The sequence below is a fragment of the Colobus angolensis genome, unplaced genomic scaffold (assembly GCF_000951035.1).
Source record: "Colobus angolensis palliatus isolate OR3802 unplaced genomic scaffold, Cang.pa_1.0 Scaffold206, whole genome shotgun sequence".
Lineage (NCBI taxonomy): Eukaryota > Metazoa > Chordata > Mammalia > Primates > Cercopithecidae > Colobus > Colobus angolensis.
Window position 1 is genome coordinate 3,525,929 of NW_012115222.1, and position 16,042 is coordinate 3,541,970.

At 35.8% G+C, this 16,042-nt stretch overlaps 1 protein-coding gene across 1 annotated transcript in view; it reads left to right on the plus strand.

Annotated features, from left to right (window-relative positions):
- The window catches only part of ADAMTS19 (ADAM metallopeptidase with thrombospondin type 1 motif, 19), a 285,046-nt gene that overhangs the window by 189,702 nt on the left and 79,302 nt on the right, over positions 1-16,042 (plus strand). The window contains exons 15-17 of the mRNA XM_011942132.1: positions 4,379-4,506; positions 8,650-8,770; positions 15,601-15,681. Of these exons, the coding sequence (XP_011797522.1) occupies positions 4,379-4,506; positions 8,650-8,770; positions 15,601-15,681 (330 nt within the window). The remainder of the gene's footprint in view (positions 1-4,378; positions 4,507-8,649; positions 8,771-15,600; positions 15,682-16,042) is intronic.

Below are 16,042 nucleotides of genomic sequence, written 5' to 3' on the forward strand. Positions count from 1 at the left end.
CAGTTTGGGAGGCCAAGGCAAGCAGATTGCTTGAGGTCAAGAGTTTGTAACTAGCCTGGGCAATATGCCAAAGCCCTGTCTCTACCAAAAATACAGAAAAAAAAAAATTGGCTGGGTGTTGTGGCATGTGTCTATAGTTCCAGCTACTCAGGAGGCTGAGGCAAACCTCGAGGCAGAGGTTATAGTGAGCCAAAATGGTGCCACTTTAGCCTGGGTAAAGTGGCACCTGTCTCAAAAAAAAAAAAAAATGATAATGCTTGCCCGTGGTGAGTGGGCTGTGGGTGTGAGCTGAGTTGCAGTTACCAAAAGTGGTGACACATTATCTGATTTCATTGTTTATGATGACACTAGTCTCTCTTTTCTCCCCTTAGTCAATTTGAACTTTGCTTTCCATCATTCCAATTACATTCTTCTCAATAACCTAAACTCCATTGGCTGTCCATTTCAGTACCCCCATCTGATGAAACCCTTTTCTCAGAATAGCACCTACATACAAGCAGTAATGGAAACAGCCAAACAATGGGGCAGATTATTCCACTACTAGTGGTGGTGGGGGGAAATATAGCAGCCATCAGATTGATTACCTCCTTATTTTCTGCTATCAAAACACGTTAGCCTAACTTAGGATACCTCATCTGCTTTCTGCTATATGGCAGAATTTTAATTCCTTCTTTCCAAGTCCAGTCCCTCCAGTTGTGGCCTTGATACCATCCCCATCTTCCCTTTTCAGCTATCTTATTGATTACCCCTACTTTCTCTCATATAGTTAATCTTCTCTGTTTTGGATCATTCACATTTAATTTTTTAACATATTTAAGACTCTCCCACTAAAACATAAAAACTTCCCCTCAAGATCATAGCCATCTTGAGCTGGTGTACCTACACGTTTCTCTCCTCACAGACACCCTTCTCAAAAGACCTGCCTGTATCCCAGCCCTTTGTTTTCTTCCCTTCAGTCTGGATTCCACCAACACAAGTCTTTCTAATGTCATCCAGGAGTGTCATGGAAACGAAACGTAATAAATAGTTTCCCATCCTCTTCTTAGTTGACTCTTAAATACATTAAGGTGGCAGCTCACCCCTGTGGTTCTTGGAACACTCGTGTGCCTTGCTTGGTTTCTGTGTTGTAACACTGACCTGGCTTTCCTGCTACATCTCTGGCATATTTTCTTTCTGCCTACTTCAAACACTATTCTGTTTTCACTCTGCATTGTCTTTTTAGGTGATCTTATCTGTTCCCATTACTTTAAATATGCAAATAATACATGAGTTTACATCTTCAACTAGATTTTCCATTTGAGCTCCAAACTTGTATGTACAACTCCCCTCGTTGATATATCTAATTGGATATTTGCAGGTTTAAGACCAAACTCATGATCATAACCCTTCCTATTCATGTCCATTTGATCCTCTTTAGTGTGTCCCATCTCGTTGAAGGTAACACTTGCTTTTCAGTTGCACAAACTTGATCACCTGGTTTATAAGGATATTTCTATGGCCTGCCCCCTTTAACTTCTCCTGCCTCATCTCCATCATTCTCTTTTGTAGACTCCTATACAGCCAGACTGACTTCCATTCCACCCCTTAGATACATCTGTTCTCTTATTTTTGGGCCTTTACACCAGCTGGGTTTTGGCATAATAAGCTTTCCTTCTCAAGCTTTGACATCATTCTTTATTTATTTACCTTGAACACTTCTGCTGATTTTTGGGACTCGGTGTATGTCAATTCCTCTAGGAAGAAAGAATCCCTCTGATCCTCCAAATTATGTGTGCCTTCCAAGTACCACACACACAACCTGTAATAGCACATTTTATTGTGTCTGCATTCCCTCTAATGTCTGTCCCTAGTGTATCATCTATTGTATATTAAGTGTCCAATGAATATTTGTTAAATAAATTTGAATACATAGCCAGTAACTTTTTATTGTAAAAATATAATCAATATGACTGTTCACATCATGAAAATTTTCTGATTATTTGAGTCTTAATCCTGTTTCTACTTCCAACTGGCTGTGACAGTTAATAATGTCAAGTTTATTTGAAACCCATTTAATTATGTGTGAAATAAGATACAGAAAATAGGTGTTCTCCAAATTAAAAGAAAATCAGAGTTGGATGTGTATCAATTTAAAACACTAAAGCTGTTAGAAATCACAATTAAAGGGACTTCTGACTCTTATAAAGTGATTTATATCATCAAATAATCCACAATAGCTATTTATATAATCAGCAGGATACCATTTGTGATGATTTTGCAACACGTATCAAACAAACTCATCAGTCTATATTTCAGATAAAATATACAACAGTCACTAGCCTACATGTATTATAGCACTATGGAAGAAATAGAAGTATACAATTCTTTAAAAAACATCGTCTTAATAACATGTGACACCTTAAAATACAAGTGGCTATATCTGTTATATAATACATGAATCCCTGCCTAGGAGAATTAAATGTGGGGTAGCAATGCAGCAGTGAACATTTATTTTTAGAGAAAAGACATGCGTGGCTTCAACATTTAGGTATTTCACATACTTTGTGTGTGCCAAAATTTGGCTGAAATCCATGTCTAATGCATATCTTGGAAACAGTTGGTCTCTTAAATCAAGACAGAGCCTGCCTGCCAAGTATGGCATGTTACATGGATCACTACAATGTCACAGCCTTGAGGGCATACTCCAAAAATGAAGAGTGGTATCAAATGTTTATGTCATCTGTACAGCTGAAGTCAGCAGAGTGTATTTGTAATACGTTATAAAAGGAGAAATACAAAGATTTTTATCTGAATTTTTGCTTGAAATATGAATGGAATTTTCTAGGAGACTCCTTTCAATATTATTTATTCATATATCTGGTTTGCTCTTCTCTTCAATGAAAACTACAGAAAGAGCATTATATATACCACTTTTAAAGTGTTACAATTATAGCAGCTGTTTTTAAGTTCAAAGATATGACATAGTAAGCAGTCATTGAATAAACATAACCTACTTTGAGGTGTGAGAGCACACTGAAATGCTTTATTGCAGCTTATAATGGCATCTTAAAGGAAAATTTCAAAACCATGCACATTAAAGGCCATGTTCCAACTCCCCAAAATTGTTGAGAGCAGTATTCAGAAGCCACATGTGAAAACTGTTTGAAATGTTCACTTCTAAAGGCTCATTTAACTGTCTGTCTTCTCTTTGCAAAGTGATACCCTGTTCCTTGCCTCTGGCTGTTATTTGGTATTTATAGCATCCCATCAGCATACGTGGAACTTTACTGAAGACATAAGGGAAGATCAGTGTCAGAGACTGTAAACTTTTTTCCATTCTATTTATATAAGCTTAATAAACAGTAAAGGACCTGACTGGTGTCAAGCCAATAGAGTAGTAATGTAGCATGGAAATTGCTCTGAGGTTTCAGATTTGGATAATAGTATTACTGGTGTTACCAAATACTACAGCTCTTCTGTAGGAGGCTTCGAAATGGACACAACACTTTAAAAATATCGTGCCACTTTCTGAGCCTGAAAGGCAAGTGTTTTAACCCCAAATATCCTATCTCATTGCTGAATGAGGCACAACGAAGACTGGCAGCTGTTTGGGAATTATTTACCTGGGGTCATGGTTCTCAACCTAGATACTGTATACAACGGCATGGTTTCTGCATAAGTGGTGAAGGGGACAGAGTTCTCCCACGCACATCAGCAGTTGCACATAACTGTGGATGCTCTCATGGGATGGTATTGCATTTCAGAACAATATTTCTGTTGCATTGTAGTAACAATCCTAGTAACAAATGTTTTTTACAAATGCAATTGTTACTACAATCCCAGTAATAGAAAATTTCATGAGAATTTTCATCTTAGAGGCTTTTGTTTCTCCCTTTAGACATTTTTTCAATTAGAAAATGTCAACTATGTAGAAATAAAAATTAGTGCACTGAAATTTAGAAGTAAGACATCAAGAAATAATTCAAGCATGAAGTAAATCTTAACCAGGACTTAAAGATAGGTAGAATCCTGGTGCCTACTAAAGTTGAAGAGGATATCATTTCAAAAAAATATGATCATAAAATTGGAGTGTGCCAATTATTATTCAGGGAGGAGGTCTGGATTGTGTGTGCTAAATATATTGAGCCATAAAATAACAAATGATACGTTTTAAGGTAATTTGAAGCCAGATTTCTTAGAAGATTAATATTCATTGAACGTCTCCAGGCACCTAATGTATTACACATAGAAATCTAATGTTATCTACTCTAATATTACATTACTTAATTAGCATTGAATTATATTTTTTACTCAATAACCATTCTGAAAAAGGAAGCTTAAGATAAACATATGTATGCAGTAACTTTTTCTCATTTCTTTTTATCCATTCTGTATGTAGAAAAACCGTGTGCCTTGTTTTGCTCTCCCATTGGAAAAGAACAGCCTATTCTTCTATCAGAAAAAGTGATGGATGGAACTTCTTGTGGGTATCAGGGATTAGATATCTGTGCAAATGGCAGGTGCCAGGTAAGACATTCCAAAAAGAAGAATTTATATGTTGAAGGAAAATTGTGGGACCATTGAGCAACTTCACAGTATGGTTGAAAGCTTTGGACTAAGATTCAAAAGATACTGCTATAGTCCTGCCTCGACTGTGACCTTGAGCAAGTCTGATTTACTTTGAAACCTCATTTTTTCATGTGTGTAATGATGGGTTTGACTTGGTACTCCGTAAAATCTATTACTAACTGAAAGAATCTGAGATTTTGATTGTGTAATATACATATTACAGGTTTAAACTTGGAGCACTTTGGACATTTTATATCAAAATATTTCAGACCAAAAATTCAAGCACTCTAGTTCTCCTTGCCTTGTGTCTAAGACTGAGCCATGAGGCAAAAATCAATAAAATTGACCTTATAACTCATATTCAAGTATCCTCAATATACTTGAATCAGATGATTTTTAAATGCATATTCAACTTTCTTATAATAAACATTTTATTTGCTTTTCTCTTTCTTTTAAAAAATTTCCATTCACATGCATGTGTGTGTTTTTCATCTATGTTTAGAAAAAATAGGATTCCTGTTAAAGTGATTATGAAGAGCATAGTGGAGAGATCAAAGTGTAGAAGTGAGCAGTTGCTAGTCATGGTTCTCCCACTGTCTCAAGTTGACATTCCCTGGAAGATCAATATGCGCAAAGTTTAATGCCAAGTGTTTTCATGATCATCATCTATGTGGAGATAAGGAAGAGGCAGGTTTGGGCACAGTGTGAAATCAGGCTCTGGTGCAGTCACAAGACCTTAGCTGACCCCGTGGGAAGCACTTAAACTGGCATGGGGCTTGAGGGTTGTTACCATTTTGGGTGAGAAAATCAGGCCATTTAACTCCCAGCATCTACTATTGTTTGGATACAAGCTGCCCCAGGAAGTGGCTACAACCTTGGGGAAAGCAGGTTTCCTTAGTCTAAATAGTTTCTGATAAACCTTCCAGAAGCAGGAGAAAAATAAATCCTTTAGCAATGAAATAGGTTGCTGAGTGGAGTGGCACTGAGTCCATGACAGCCTTTAGGAAACTGTTACTGGGCAAATCACTTAAAATATATTTGCATGCATTAATTGATCTGTAAAATAAAGTTGGTAGACCATTGGTCATTGACTTTGTGCTATATACACTCCTTTGAGAATTTAATGAAATTTTTTTCCTCAGAAAAATGTACAACTGAACACACACATACACATATACATGCACACAAATGCCAAAAATTGAAAACAATTTCAAGCAATGAATGGATCAATCCGTGGTCCAACAGAAGCATATGCACTTCTGGGTAAGAAGCTGGGAACAACACAAAACTTAAATGCTTTCCCAGCTCTGAGATTCTGTATTTTGCCAGTAGGCTATAAGTTTTAAAGCATAGAATCATGTAAAACCACTGGCATAAGAAGCAGTCTTTTGACTATATATTAATTTCTTTTATTCTTTAACAGAATATGGCAATTACCAAAATGTAGTTTTTCATTAAAAAATATAGATATTTTACCTATACGTATTTTGTTTTCAGAACTATATGCTTTACTAGTGAAGCCTTCATCTCATCATTATATGTAAATCTGTTAGATTACTGTATGTCTTAAATGAATTTATTTTTAAATTGTGTATGTCAAATATAATAGCCTAAATTGCTATGCTTTTTACTTAACAGTATTGTATAAGCCAAATCTTTTAAAAAGTCCCTGGGTAAAAATTAAAATTACAGCAAAAACAACAAAGATTTTGCACAAATACTATGTGGACCTGATGATTATAATTAAATTAGAATTATTTGAAATGGATTGTGACTTATAATGGCATTAAAACACTTCAAGATTCTGGCTTTTTAATTAAAATGCTTCATTTAGTCTTTCAATAAAATTGAAAACATGCCTCTCTAGTTTTTCTGACAACCCTTAGCAATTGGGGGTTTGACTAGAGTGTTTTATCACTGAATATATAGCACCAAAGCTGAATATAGCATTACAGACTTAGTGAATGAAAGGCAATCAAAAGCAGACAACTTTCTCTGGTGACACAGTTTGGTTCGGTGACGTTTCCCTTACTGAAAACGATAAAGAAGGCTGGAGCCTGTATGATCATGTTATTTGCGTATCTCCCGCACACCAGTGGTACCTCAGGTACTTGCTACCAGTGACGTGGCACTGCCTCTTCAAAGTAGTTCATCTTCAACTTTTGGATTTATGTAAGCATATTTTGATATGTGTGGATACTTAAAACTACCAATTATAAGATACAAAATGTTTATCTTTTATTTTTAAAATATATGATTATTGACCTGTAGTATATATGTCTATTCCTTACTTTTACTTTAGATTTACAGACCTTGTAATATCTTAGTTAAAGGATTGGGAAAAACTAAAAAACTGCTAAGTACCAACTTATTTCGTAGTTGAACTATTATTTACTGTTTTCTTACCATTTGCCAAGAGGCAATCTGTGTACCACGGATAGAGCAATAAAGATACTTTTATCATTTCAAAAACACTCTAGCTGTCCTCAACTTTTTCCCCATTTGAACATGGAGAGACTTTTCTTCTCAACCCAGGACTCCCAGGTCAGGCTCCTGCTTAATGTTCTCTTCACATACTTGGTTGTGTTCTGAGCATTTCCTGTGATGGCTACTTCTTTCATCTACACATTCTCTTTATTTCTCCCTGAATAAGCTTTGACTTACTGATCAGAGTTCTGTGCTAACACTTTGTACCTCTTGACACTGATAGGACCCCCTTGGCAAAAGGAAAGAATGCTGTCTTGTGCAGTTTTAATGTGACTTTTGCTCCCAGCATATCCATCCTGCAGCTGCATTTAATAATCTGCTAGCTTCCTCCACCCCAACACCAGCAGCACCAATCACAAAGATTCTGTTTTTCTTTCCGTTGCATTTAATATTTTAAAATTTCCTCTAAAATAATTGGAACCTATTATAAATGGATGTATCATCAGTCTCTGTTCCAAATCCTTCTTGATTAGGAGGAATTGTGTAATACTACCATTTATTTCTGACGGTACTGACATACTAAATTCTGCCCTTTAAGTATGTACAACTTTGCCTCATCAATGGGAAGCAAACATTATTTACAAGAAAAGAGGCAATTGATTGGGCCTTAGAAGATTCATATTAACAAAATTTTTCTGGGAGCTTATAAAAATTAATTCCCCAACTGTTCATATTTTCTTAAAGCAACCATGGGTTGTGAGGAGTTCTTACTCACATTCATGTGCTAGCTGCCAAAGGAGATAGGGATAAAATAAACTACAGTTGATTTATGAACTGTAGTAAAAATAAACAGCTATGCTCAGTTTTCCAGAAAGTTAATATTTACCATTTAGCACTTACTTTACAATCACTTTAAAAGTTAAGCCATCCATATAGTGAAGTATATCTGTTCTTTGTTGAGTAGAAGGAATTAAATTAATCATGTTGCATTTAACAGAAATGTGATTTCCTTTGGGACTTACGTACATTACATTTTTCTCGATAATATTTTTTCCAAATTACTTTATGGTGTAATTTAATACTTACTATAAAAGATACTCTATGCTGGTCAGAGTGGCTCACACCTATCATCCTAATACTTTGGGAGGCCAACGCAGGCAGATTACTTGAGCTCAGGAGTTCAAGACCAGCGTGAGCAACATGTTGAAACCTTGTCTCTACAAAAAAACACAAAAATTAATCCAGCATGGTGACACATGCCTGTAGTCCCAGCTACTCAGGAGGCTGAGGTGCGATGCTGGCTTCAGCCTGGGAGGCAGAGGTTGCAGTGAGCCGAGATGGAGCCTCTGCCCTCCAGCCTAGGTGACAGAACCAGACCCCATCTGAAAGAAAAAGAAAGATAGAAAGATAGATAGAAAGGAAGAAACAGAAAGAGAGAGGAAGGTATGTAGGTAGGTTAGCTCTCATCACTATCTTGGTAATTTTACGTATGTTATTTGACATTGGCTTGTTGTATTAGCTTGCACCAGAGAATATGACATTTTATAATATGACATTTTATATGTTTTACAATTAAATATATCTGGTTTATAGAGACTATGTTTGTCCCAAATTAGTAGTAAAACAAAAAAAGAATACCTGTATTTATGATGTGCTGTCATTCTCTTGTTACAGAAAGTTGGCTGTGATGGTTTATTAGGGTCTCTTGCGAGGGAAGATCATTGTGGTGTATGCAATGGCAATGGAAAATCGTGCAAGATCATTAAAGGGGATTTTAATCACACCAGAGGAGCAGGTAATTTTTCTTTATTTTTTCATAAATATTAATCCCTGCAATCTTTGGGGACACAAATTACATTGAATTTAACTTAAGAGATTATAGTTCTAATTCTATTGAAGACTTGCAATGGGTATTAAATGATTTTTGTGATGACATACAATACATGTGATATGAGCCAAAAATCCTAACAAGGCCATTTCCCAATAATGAAAATATGAAGTCATCTGTTGTACATTTAATAAGTTAGAAGAGCAAGGGAATAATCTAATTTGCATTGGCTAATGTTATCAGGTTTCTACAGACCTTATTCTCCAATGCAAAGAATGATGTCTACTGGAAAATAATGATTTGTAACAGCCTAAAGCAACCATTGAGAATAGTAATGTTCAGATTTTCAGCTTTCCATCTTTATTTTTTTCTTAATGTTTTTGCTACATTATCAGGGAGTGCATTTTTGGAAACAGAGGGTCCATGACAGTGTAGCATACAACCAAGAGGAGTCAGAAGATGTGAGATAATGTTCCAAATAGATTTAACAGCAAAGTTCATCCTCTCTTGTTTTCTCATCTATAATTACTAATACTCGGGGAATGTGAGATTGAAATTATGAATGATCCACATAGTATGCATTTAAGGTAATTTACAACAAAATATGATATTGTCTTTACTGAAATATAATGATCCCAAAATGTGGTTTATGTACAGAAAATGCTTTATACTCAGGATCTTAAGCTTACTGGGAAGAAGCAAACATTTTCTGTGTTTACATTAGTCTGTTACCTGGGCATGTGTCTTGTACCCTTAATATTGGTATCTATTTTCATGACTGATATGCTTATGTCAAATATACTCTTCTCTTTTTAAAATTATACTGTACTTTTTGAGACAGCATGTCACTCTGTTGCTCAAGTTGGAGTGCAGTGGTGCATGGCTCACTGTAGCCTTAACATCCCATGCTCAAGCAATCCTCCTAACTCAGTCTCCCAAGTAGCTGGGACTAGAGGCATGCACCACCCCGGCCCAGCTAATTTTTTTTTTAATTTTGTTTTTTGTAAAGATGGGTCTCACTATGTTCCATAGATTTGTCTCAACTCCTGGGCTCAAGCAGTCCTCCTACCTTGGCATCCCAAAGTGCTGAGATTATAGACATGAGCCACTGTGCCCACTCTAGATATGCTGTTTTCATCATTGATATGCTTATATTACGTATACCAACATTTTCCTAGTTTAAATTTCTTTTTGAAAAGAACAAGAATTCTGAGCCTAATACATGAATTAATTTTAATACAAAGAACAGGCCATTTATGTTTGAGTAATCGAGAAAACAGTTCATTCTAGATAAAACAGTCCTTCAGAAAAGAAAATTAGTCACAGTCTTCTAAAGTATGAATGTAAATTGTTTGCTAGGCCTAAACAGAATAAAAGATAAGTGAGCCTGAACATCTTAAAGCCCGGAAATGAGTAAGGCCTATGGTAAATTGCAGATCAAACTCTCAGTCTTCAAAATGGTGAAAAAGGTGATAGGTCCCAAACATCAAAAATCTGCCAGCACTCATTTAGAAAAAGTAAACAAATACTTAGCTGAAACAGGCTCTCAGACTTTCAACTAGGAAATGTAATTATAATAAGCTTTTTCCACCTGATTGTGATGGCAGAAGTTTTTTTTTTATAGTGCAGAAATTCAAAAAAATTTGAAAGACTAAAGAAATTTAAAGATATTAGAGTTTTAAAGAATATTCTTTCATATTTATTTAGTATGCCTGGAAACAGTTCACAGAATACAGATGCACATTTAGCACTGATGCTTTTATTTAATTGTAACACTTTATATTTCTACTAAGCATAGAAAACAGAAATACCATTAAAAATCAGTGACTCTTTTTATTCTGACTGTAGTTATGTGAATATATATTTTCCCAGATTTCTATTTCAAATCCCCTTTTTATTCCACTTTAATTTCTACTTTTGTTCACTGTAGGTAAGTTATATTAAAACTTACCTACCATGTTTATTTGGAAAATATCAGCAATGCCTAAGATCACACAAATATTAAAGGTTAGCCAGGCCACTTTCTTCCTTACAACTCTATGTTAATTTCATATTGCTCACAGGGAAGAAACCAGAATTCTTAGCTTAGACCTTAAGGTCTACATGTGTTGTCCCTATCTGTCTCTCCAGTCTCCTGTCACACCAAGGTCCTCTTCCTTCTCTGAGTCCTTACAGGTGCTTACACTGACCATGCCCCCACTGCCACCCACCAGCCTCCGCCACACATACCCACATCTGGAATTTCCAAATGTGTATCGATCAGCTTTCTCTTGGCTTTGATGGATGAATGCCTAGATATCACGTAGTTCTCAGTTCAAAGATCATTTATTTAATGAAGTGATCCCAGAAGTGACACCTCTTATGACTAGTGACTATTTTAGTGATGTTTAACATGTTTGTATCCATATCGTTTAGCTCTAGTCACATTTATAATTTTATGTTCACTTGTCTTTCCTATGCCATTAGGCCTTAAGCTCGATGAGAAAAAAAAATGCTATTTTTGTTTAACACCATGTTTGTAATTGTCAGCATAGTATGTGATCCATTAATATTTGCTAGTTTAATAATGAAATGCTAAATTTGTATAACGTTCTATTTTAAAAATTCTGCATGAGTTATTAATTCTATCACAGGCACCATCTACTTGTGACTTCAGGAATGTTGTATTTATTTCTCTTGAGACGATTTTATCCCTATAGCTATGTACTTCCTAGAATTTTTTAAAGGCCATGCAGCCCTCTTTGTCCAGTTTGGCCACGCACGTTGAATATATTATATGAGTAACACACGTGCAGATACACATGGGTGTTTTCAGTCCCTGTGCTCTACTTAGAGTTTGCTAAATCATTTTTGTTGGAGCTGGAAAATAAATTCAAGAAGCGTTTGTTTTTGTTTTTGTTTTTTGTTTTTTCTTAGTACTTTATCATGTCTTCCATTGTAATTTGCCTAGCCAAGTGATACATTTTTAGAGGAATGAAAGGCAAATTACGTATTGGCCAGTTGTTGAACTGCATAGTTATCAGTATATACTAAGAAGAAAATGGGCATAAAATGTTTTATTCTTTGTATAAGAAAATGAAGTATAAGGAGGACATGCTGTAAGAGCTTTTGTGTGTGTAGTTGTTTGCCACAGCAATGGGAGAGTCCTAGTGTTAACTATTATTTTGTATTTTAGTAAATAGTTGCAGTGAATTGTAGCAGGAAGTGAACAGGAGAAACAGACAGACCTGAGTTCAAAGCTTGGGTCAACTAATTACTGACAATGCAGTATTGGAAAGTGTATTTTTTCCTCCATCTTTATTTTCTCATCATATTAAATTAGAAGTGTAATATCCACCTTGGAGACTATAATTATGGTTAAAATTAATAATTTATGTAAAGTAACTATACTAATGATTAGCACATACAGTTTTTCAAAATATGGCATTTGTTACTTCACTGTTACCATGAAGATGAAGAATGATATCAACATTTTAAGATGGCTGATTAAAAATGGGATCTCTGGTTATAAAATAGGATGTTACTGTGTGCAAAGTGCACAGGAGGATCAAATTTACAATATTGACTTCACTGGCTTCATGATCCAACTTCTAAGCTTCTAAGTCAGTACACTGTTAATTGTGCCAAATGGCTTATTTACTGAAAGTATTTAACTCCCAGTCATTGGCTTTCTCTCTTCATATGTGTTTGATTAATATCTTTCTACCTATCTTCTTGAAAATCAGTCTAACCTTTCCTTTCAGTCATCCCAACTCAATAAAAGAGAATCGCTGTAAATATAGCTATAAACTTAGATATAACTATAGCTCTAATGTATAATATACCTCAGAGAGTACCATTAAACTCAAACAAGAATTTGCACATACTAGCTCTACTTTGTTATATCTACTCCTCTTTTTTAATATTCTGAAGTTCAACATCTGCTCCCAACACTTTGCTGAATTCATTTGCTTGGAGATTAACAGTTATCTCTTGACTGGAACACTCAGAAGACTCTCTTTGGTCACCTTTCTCTTTGCTGCCTCATGTTTGACATACGGCTTTTGACAGTTCACCAGCAACTCTTCTTGAGATATTCTCATCCATAGGGTCCCACTTCCCAAAACAGACCAGATGTCCTCCTTCTCATAATTCTCCTTCTTCTCCTTCTTCTCCTTCTTCTTCTCCTCTTCTCCTCTTCTTCTTCTTCTTCTTCTTTTTTTTTTTTATTTTTTATTTTTGAGACAGAGTCTCACTCTGTCACCCAGGCTGGAGTACAGAGGCATGATCTCAGCTCACAAACTTCTGCCTCCCAGGTTCAAGTGGTTCTTCTGCCTCAGCCTCCTGAGTTGCTGGTATTACAGGCGTGTGCCACCACACCCAGCTAATTATTTGTATTTTTAGTAGAGACGGGGTTTCACCGTGTTAGCCAGGATGGTCTTGATCTCCTGACCTTGTGATCTGCCTGCCTCGGCCTCCCAAAGTGCTGGGATTACAGGCGTGAGCCACTGCGCCTGGTCCCATTCCTCTATCTTTTTTCCCGATTTATTTTTATCTCTTTGTTAAAAACTATGACTGTCACCAAAGTTGAGTCCTTGATTTCTCTTCTTGATTTTCTCCACTTATTTCCATGCCTTAACTTGGTGATTCTGCAAGGATATCTCGCAAAGCTACGTCAATAGTGTGACTTTTCTCTAGATTCCAGATGTTACAGAGTTCTTACTGGATGTTTTTACTAGTGTGTTGTACCATTTTGTTAGATACAAATTGCAAAACCAAATTTATTCAGTTATTACCAAACCTAGATGATTTCTCTCTTGATTTTCATGTTCCTGTAAATGATGTCCCATTCTCACATAGCTAATAATAAAGCATTGTGTTCAATATTTATTATGCCCACTTTCTTTTGGTTACTAAGTTCAGAAATTTTTTTCTACAGAGTATCTTCTGGATTTTCTCCCTTAGGCTCCACTACTCCTGGATTTTACCATTAGTGCCCTGACACTGTCACCCACAACTATATCCCTGTTCATCTTGGATATCACTGTTAGACAAAGCCTCTCGAAGCCAGGATCCAATTACCGAGATCCTTGCTATAGAATGTTCGATAGTTTCAAATCGATAAATTCATTCTCCTGGGCATGCATTTAAACTCTATTTAATAAAGCCACTGTCTTACATCTTCTCATTCCATCAGAATTGTTTCATTCAAGTACCAGTAACCACACCACATATCCCTTACTCTTCCTTATACACAGTGAACTCATCCTTTTTCTGTATGTATCTGAAGCCTACCCGTTCCCCAAAGGCAGTTCATCTATTTACTTTTTTGTGAAGCTTTCCTTTATAAGTTTTTCTCTCTTCTGAATCATAGTGATTCTGTCTGATGACAGTGTTTCCCAAGTATGAGTAATGTTTAACAGGGAAAAAAAAAAAATCCTACCTCTGTGAATAAAAATAGCAGTGAAGCCTTGAAGGTAGTAGCTTCAACAACTCTGGTTTATAATCTTCAGCGAGAGTTAACCATATCATTTTGTGTATTACCTTTTTAACATGATATTTGCCATTGTATTCAACTCATTTATATAAGATAGTTATGCCTGTCTTTCCAGTTCAATTATAAGCTCACTGAAGGCAGAAGTCACATACCTGACTTCTATGTGCAAATAGCCATTATGCATCTGTTTCCATTTTAATTGCTGCGTATTTTGTTCATGTGAAAAAATGACAGTGCTTTTATGTTTAATGTTACTGAGAATGGCTTAGTGTTGCTGAAATGTACAATTCAATAGTTAAACAAACTGCGTTCTTGAATGGAAATTACGATTCTAAAAGCACATGGCACTAATTCCAGCCACTGCCACCAGGTGGGGTATATGCTACCTTTTGGTATATGCCAAGTATCTAAATATTCTCAGGAAGATGAATAATTAATAAATAGGAGACAAGTCTGGAATTAGCTCTTGTGCCTTTTTTAAAGCTTAGAAGGTAGACTTTTATAAGATACATGGATCTGCACAGAACTACTAAGAACAATATTTTAATATAATTGGAAAATAACTGTTCAAGCAAAAGTAGGCATCTGTTCTCACTATTCTGCACTAAGTGAAACTTGAGTCTGTATTTTTCTACACATTTTCTCTTATCTCACTTTACCTTATCATTTGATTTCTCTTCAAGCATTATATCCCTAATATCTGCTGGAAAATGTGTCCTGAGAAGCACCTAATTTTGCCTTGAGTCTAGCTGTCTGACATCTTCAGAGATGACCCTAGACTGCTTGGTGTGACCTAACACTTTCTGTCGCCGGCATCAGTTTCAAAACCCTTTGTTAATATCCTCCAGAAAATGCTTGATCTCTCTTCTCCTATACTTCAGTACTCCAGGGATTTAGTCCAGGCCTGCTATATTTTCTTCAGCTATATATTCTTTTTCCCCACACTTTCTAACCTAAAGAAGTTCCCACAACAAAATCTGAGGTTTTCTGTTCTATTTCACGATCCACTGTGTTTCTAACCAGGCTGTTCCACTGGGTTTTTTGTCTCCTCACAATTCATAAGGTATCAATGAGCTTTTTTTGTTGTTTTATATAAAATAAAAGTGCCTGTTTGTCCTCCATAGTGCTGTAGGCTCAACATCTTTCCAAGAAACTTCACTGGAAATCATGACAGCTTTTATATATAAAAATTTTTCTTTACGTAAGTACTGAAATATCATAGCAATAACCAAAACCAAAAGGAAAACAAAAGGCAAGTCAATCAAGAAAAGAGATTTTGAAGGAACTCAAGATTTATTTCATGTTTTATTGACCCTTACAGGTTATGTAGAAGTGCTGGTGATACCTGCTGGAGCAAGAAGAATCAAAGTTGTGGAGGAAAAGCCGGCACATAGCTATTTAGGTAACCTGTGTTACAGACACAGAGAAGATCCAAGTACGAGCCCAACTCCCTGCCCTGGGAGTTCTATGATGAGGAGGAAGTCAATCTGTTTCTAGTTTTATGTTTGAACTTCCCAGGAACTATCTTTTGTCATATTAAGTAGGAATATTTTTCCTTCTCTCCCAAGGACTTCCCAGGAGCAAAAGCAATCTGGTTGTCTGTATGTTTTTGAGGGGTAAAAATTGCTTCCACATGTTAGTCCAGGATAAAACAAAACAAAACAAAACAAAAACCTCATTGAATGATTTGGGTATGATTTATATTCATATATATTTCATAACTATATTTATTTCACATATATACATACATTCACACACACATA